Source organism: Pygoscelis adeliae, unplaced genomic scaffold (genome assembly GCF_000699105.1).
Source record: "Pygoscelis adeliae isolate BGI_AS28 unplaced genomic scaffold, ASM69910v1 Scaffold111, whole genome shotgun sequence".
Taxonomy (NCBI): domain Eukaryota; kingdom Metazoa; phylum Chordata; class Aves; order Sphenisciformes; family Spheniscidae; genus Pygoscelis; species Pygoscelis adeliae.
Window position 1 is genome coordinate 1,054,575 of NW_008824542.1, and position 6,760 is coordinate 1,061,334.

At 45.4% G+C, this 6,760-nt stretch overlaps 1 protein-coding gene across 1 annotated transcript in view; it reads left to right on the forward strand.

The window, feature by feature from the left end:
- The first annotated feature begins 154 nt into the window (after positions 1-154).
- SAMD12 (sterile alpha motif domain containing 12) overlaps positions 155-6,760 on the forward strand; it is a 183,896-nt gene continuing 177,290 nt past the window's right edge. The window contains exon 1 of the mRNA XM_009321690.1: positions 155-329. Coding sequence (XP_009319965.1) covers positions 155-329 — 175 coding nt within the window. The remainder of the gene's footprint in view (positions 330-6,760) is intronic.

The following is a 6,760-nucleotide window of genomic DNA, read 5'->3' on the forward strand; positions in this document are numbered from 1 at the left end:
CGAGGCACCGCCGTCCCTCGGTGCCGCCCAAATCTCCGAAGTGGCCTGAGGCCGTGCTACCCACGAAGCTCAAGCAGCCCCCGGCCGTGCTCCCGCGTGGGCGCAGAGCTGTCGGCGCCGGGGTGTGCTCGGCCCCTCCTTCCCCCCGGAGGAGATGCAGAAGCCCAAGGGCCGAGGTGTCCGGCTCCTGGGGAAGTACCCGGTAATTGAGGTGGTGCCTACCAAGAGCTGGAAAGGTGGACGCTTTGCTGAGATCGTCCAACAGATGCTGGGCTCCTGCGGCAGTCTGATGTTGGCTGAGTGTTCCCTTTCCATGGGGCTTTCGGGAGGTTGGAGGAGAGATGTGACTAGGTGCCCGGGAAAAGGCAAATCCACTTTCCTGCTCTCTGCTTCCAAAATTCACTCGGTTTTCTAGCGCTTTAGAGTGAGGCATTGAGAATCCTGGGGTTTGTGTCCCATCTTGCTTTCAGTGTGAAAACCAGTCATCTGACCCCTCTCCTGTGCTTAATTTGGGGTACGCTGGGGTTTTTTGGGTGCTCACCTCGAGACCGCCTTGAGCTTTGTTTCTCAAATATGCTGAGGTCTACAGTTCCATCAGAGGCCACTTGCTTTATTGCTGAAAATCATGCTGAAGCTGTTTTTTGCTGAGTACCCAAGTGAGCAGCGCAAATGATAGTCCAGCAAAAACTTGGGCTTACTGAAGGCAGTGGGCAGCTTAACGTCCCTGAAAACCAGCTTCCTAGGCAAACTCAAGGTAAACAAAACCACTATGTCTCAAAAGGTGTCTGTGTAAATCCAAAGTTGTCCATCCTAAGTCATAAGCGTCTCCATGAGTCAAACAGATTTCTTATGTCCAGGCTGCTATATTGAATGGCAGTTTTGAAGACTGTAATGATATAAAGAAGGCAGATAGTGGTCCTGAATAAAAGCATTGCTGCTTCGGTGGCAAAAACTTAGCAACATGAACTGGGCATGCGTGCCCGGTAGTGGGTAAGTAAATGAAACGGACTGCCATGCACCAGATGGTTCATATGCCAGCAGCAACCCCTGTTTCAGTGTGCTCTCTAACGTCATCCTCTGTTATTCACTTGAAGTCCTTCTCAGTCTGTTTGCTGGATCTTTTCAGGTCTGTAATAATTCCTGTCATATCTGCAGTGCCTTCCATCTGAGAATCTCTAAAAGCTTTGTAAATATTAATGAAGGAAAGCTCTGTTAAAGCTTTGGAAAGCAGTGCCTTTCCCTTCTCCTGAGATGGGATTGTTTTCTTTAACTCCTTCTTCCCATTTCCTTCCCCCAGGATGCATCCCTGCTATGGTCTCACAGAACAGGCTTTCTTGTCTCTATGTTCTACTTTCCTCCCATTTTGGGTTTTTCTCCCTCAACTTTCTTACCTTTGCATAACTCTGTTACCCTCCCACTAGCACAGCAAGATGACTACTTACTTTTTCAGCACAAGTAGCCATGTGGCTGTGACTGCTTTGTGTGAAAGTAGCGCATGTACATTTAAGGCCTTTTCTTATCCATCATTTTCTGTTGGAACTATGTTTCTTTGTGTGACTGTGCTTAAAAGCATGCTTTTATCTTGATGCATCTTCTGCCGTATTGGAGCCCTGGGTGTGAGCAGTGTTCTTTTCATGAACCGTGACTTCTGGCAGGTAACATGTGGCATTACAGCTTCTGTTTGAGAAGCTGAGAGGTTACTTGTCCCTCTTGGCTCTGATCACCACAGTGTGCGGATCCTACTCTAGTCAAAAGTAAAGTTGCCATCGAATCTTCTAAATTGGTAGTTTTGTAGAAAAATGTCAATTTGCTGAACTCAGAATGTCTTGGACTCAGGAAACACAGACTGCTTTTTTTTTTTCCCCCCTAGTTGTTTGATTTGTTTGTTTTCACTGGAAAAACATTTTCCTGGTTTGCTGCTTGGGATCTTGAGAGCATAACCTGCTGTACATCAGCTGTGGAAGCTTGGAAATAAGGAAAGCCCTGAAAACCTGGTTTAAGCTGAGGTTGTCTGGCCTTCCAGTCTCTGCGGTAGTCAGCTTGGCTTTGGGTCTTCAAGCCTTTTTATAGAGTGTAGCAAGGCTTCTGGACAGCTGGGCCAATTGGCTTCTTGAGCGAACTCACAAGTGCCTGGCTCTGGGATGCGACTGGCAGGGAGTAGAGAGGTCCCTGGGTCACAAGGGAACCACGGATCCTGGAGCATGGGAGTTCCTGGCTGGAGCCAACATCCGCTGCCCCACCAGCTCCGCCACGGCTATTGTTCTGTGGAAACTGCCCCGTTCGTCAGCCTCAGCCACGAACCCAGAGGCTCTTTGTTTCTACTTTCAGAAATGCTCTGTGTGGCTAAAGTGAAAATATTTTGTAACTTATAGTTTGTGGAGAATCTTTGAAAAATTCTGATTTCATTTTATCTAACGAACTGTTGAAATCTTCCTCAAATTTGATTATTTTAATGCTCTCTTAGTATGGAGTGCTGGAGTTTAGTTATGGCAACAAACGTCCAGCAGTTTACTTAAGGAAGATATTCCAAATTTTTTACTGGGATAGCTGACGGCAATGGATTTGCAAATATGAAATAGGAATTTGGAAGATACTGTAGTTCTTTGCCAGTTATATATAATACCTGAATGTCCCAAAAGAGATTATGTGGACTGGGAGGTCCTTTGGTCTGTGTAGTACCAGTGCTTCCTGATTGATGGAAGGATTGGTGTGTGTATGGGGAAAGAGAGTTTGCACTTTTTAATATGAGCCCATCTAGATGGGAGCACTGCCAAGGTAAGTCTATTTTTAGACCTAACAGTTTTGACAATGTTCCTTTAAGTGTTTTTTTCCCCTCTAGTAAGAATGAAAGAACTAGGTCAGAGCCAGTAGAAAAAGGCTTTTGATCTCTGCAACAGTGTTCTCAAAAATTTTTTTCTTTTTGCTCTTGTGCAGCAGAAGTAAAGGGGAAGAGAGAAATGGTGATTTCTTCCCCCTTCCCCAGTGTTTATTGCACAGGAAAGTGAGAGACTGACAGCACCCACCAGATAATGTATGCAGGCAGGTAATCCCACACAGTTCTGTCGGATCCCCTGCAGCTCTGACCTGTAGTGTCTTTGAGATTCCTGAGCAAAAAAGTGCTAATTATATCATGGAGTTCTTTCATAGTAAGTGTTTAATGAAGTTTGGTCTAACGCCTTTCCTGCTGTGTATAGGCTTTGGAAAGTTCATACATATTTTTGTTGCTGGTCTCCTGAAAGTTTATGTAAACTTCTACCATCCTATGGCTCTTCTGTAGTGTGCTCATGCTATTGAGACCCTGGATCTACCTACAGGAGAGTAATTTTTACTAAGAAGTGGAGCCTTGCTGACATAAAATGACAATGACTCTCACCTTACCCCTGGGTAATCATCAAGGGGACTAGAGATTCGAGGGAGGTTAGGGCATTCTGGTGTGTGGCATCAAGGTTAATTGCCGCAAGACTGAAGTTATTTGCAGCTTGTAACCAGCTTCTATCAAAGTGATCCTCTGAATTTCAGCAATGTGATATACCTGGGTGGAAAGCCTTCGGTGCCTAGCCAACTCCCAATGGGTATTAAATGCTGCCATGTGTTTCCTCAGAGACTTGAGATATGGAGTGCTCATAGATGTGCTATGCCAACTCTGCCAGGAATGTTAAAGTGAGTTCAGGACCATCCAAAGGACAGCTTTGAAACTGAGAGGTTTCAGTGTAGGTACCTATCACGCTGTTCCAGAGTGTGCCCAAAAGTACAACTCTTTCGACAGGTATTCAGTTATTCAATTTTCTTATTCCTACACCCACTCCGGGCTCAGACTAGATGTCTCCATATCTAAGTTTCCAGTGAATGTGATCTAATAGATGGGTTTTCTGCACACTTAATTGCCTGTGGAGCAAAGAAGTAACAAACCCTGTCAGTCAAAAATAGCATGTGCTTCCATCAGTGCTCTCGTTTTCTTCAGTAGTTTCCAACCATTCCTTAGCTTGAGGACATGTGGCTTGGAAAGAGCTGCCAGTTGGAAGCAGGGCTGAGATACATCTCTACCTCTCCAGTTGAAACTGTCACATCAGGTCCTAGCAGAAGAGATGGATAAGACCAGTGGTGGAGGTGCACACAGGACAGATAGGACTAAGACCTGAACTCCAGCCTTTGGTTTTGCTACCAATTCTGTATGTTATTTAGTGACCATTTATTGCAAAAATGCATCAGCATTAAGGGATTCCAGACTAGAACATAGGTCTTCTCCCATCCACATTTTTGTGGCAGCCTTCTTGTTGGACTGTAACATCTATACCCTTCTTGCTCAGCAACAGCACAATTTCAAAAGATGGGGCTTTTCTTCTTGACACACCACCACTGCTCTCCCACCCCCCGAGTCTGCATACAGCTTGGTGGTAGTGTGTGCTCCTCTGCTTTGAACCACTACTTAGAGCTTTCCTATCTAGGTTGCTACAAAGTCACAGTTCATTGCATCTGTCTTTAACAAGACAGATAGACAATGATCCCGCTCCAAAGGAATAATGTAGCTATCTAAGGCCAGGAGTCTGTTTTGGACTGCAAGTTCTCATTTTGAACAGGTACACTACGCTCCTCAGGCATCGTATAGGGAGACTGTGAGCTGAAGTTCAGAAGGGGCATTCCACTTTGGGAATTGGAGACCTGAAAATGAAGTTGTGGCAACAAAGAATGTCGCTGCACTGAAGTCTCTTTGGGTATATTCAGACTGAGTGGGGAGTGGATATGATTGCAGGTTATACGGTCATTTTTCCCTCCGTGCTTTTAGAAATAGAACCCATATTAGGCAGGAATCAAGATACAGTATAGACTTGGTGTGTCACTGCATTTCCTTTGGATGAAATTTGGTTGTAGGATAAGCGTGTACCTGGAAACTCAGAAGTGCTTTCAGGTCAGCCAATTTAGATACAATTCCATGAGTGTTTGGCTTTATTCTTTAAAATACTTGGAAGACTCAGAAGCCCAAGGAGGACATTGATTAATATAAATTGGCTGTTTCAATGCAATCAGATCCCATCATAAGGATAAAACTTGTCAGGTGATGTATGGGCAAAGGGAAGGAATGGTGCTTTGAAAGTTCATGTGCTTTCTCCACCAAGAAGAGAAGGCAAGTGAGCATATGACTAGATGTTAGATGCATTTCCTAACATACTACTGGAAAGTACTGACAAAGTCTGTAGATTTTTTTCCTGAGATGTCCAAGCATGGTGGGTAACATCCAAGGAGGTTGTGTAGCTTTGTTCCTCTTGTTTACAACTTGGTGTATGAGGCCAGGGCAAGCTGTTTGGAGCCAGTTTCTTGTGCTTCCCAGTATTGCTGTGTCACAAGGGTTATGGCAGGAGAGCAGCAGTGAGCAGCTCAGAGTAAGGCACTGTAGCCAGGTGGTGTCAGAGTTGCAGATTGGTGCAGGTTGTTCAGCTGATAACCCTGGCGAGGTTTCTGTCCAAAACATCATCTGTGTAGGCTTGCTAGTGAGTGCAGACCTAGGTATCTGCATAGCACCATAAGGTTTTGTTTTGCCCATTGGACTCTGAAAGTGCTACAGTGAGTTTGCAGAGGTAGTAGAGCTGTTGGAGGGCTACTGCTCAGTGCACTGAGTATTGAGTTTATGGGTTTGTTAGGGATACTGTGTCTGGTTCTGGTGCCAACTTTCCCTGCTGTCCTGGCTGAGACAGCTTTACCCTCTTGTGCCTTGTCCCATCTCTCTGGTGTCTCTCTTCTTGTCCAAACTGTATGATCTCTGAGGCAAAGACTCCCCTTTCTGTGTGCAAGAGATACTCAGGTTGGGACTGAGGTGTTTTCTTTGAATGGATACAGGTATTTACCCTTGCAGATTAACAGTCGAACAACTCAGCCCTCAATTATTTACTCAAAGCATGCAGAGAATGTGGAGGGAGTAGTTCTGGAAGGTGCCAAAGGCAAAGGTGGAGAAAAGGACTAGAAAATGGAGTAATTTTGAAGTCTTCTGAAACTGGTCAGTGGTGGTCAAAATAGCAAATAGGATTTCAAGAACTATGAGGAAGAGCTCAGAACAAGGCAAGAAAGATCTTCGTTTCTATATCATTGCATATTGCTCTCGTATTTTGAATGCTCCCTGCAGTTTTGCTTGCCACGCCCCAAAAACGGGACAGGACTGGAAGGAATACAGAAAAGGGCAGTTGGCTCATCAGAGACGCGGTATGTTCTCTGAGGGCAGGTTACAAAGATTCTGATTCTTTAGCCTGGAAAAGAGATGATTGTGGAGAGAATCCTTAGACACTGATGGATGGTTTGGAGAAGGTAAAAAAGGAACTAGGTCACAAGGCAGAACAATGAAGCTGTAGGGTTTTGTGCTTAAAATAATAAAAGGGAATAGTTTTTCATGTAACACACAGTTCCCCAGGTGCAGCTTTCAACCTTGGGTCATTCCTAACCTGCCAAGGAAGGATCAATTCATGTATGCCCTGCTCTCACACCGTTTCCTTAAGCAGTGGCATAAAGGGCTAGACTTTTAGTCTGATGCAGCCTGATCATAAATTTGTATGACAAAGTCTAGCTCAGAGTGTAGCTCATCTAACCTCAAGAAGTGGGCCTGTGTGAACCTCATGAGGTTCAACAAGGCCAAGTGCAAGGTCCTGCACCTGGGTCGGGGCAACCCCCGGCATCACTACAGGCTGGGGGATGAAGGGATTGAGAACAGCCCTGCTGAGGAGGACTTGGGGGTACTGGTGGATGAAAAGCTGGACAGGAGCCAGCAATGTGCGCT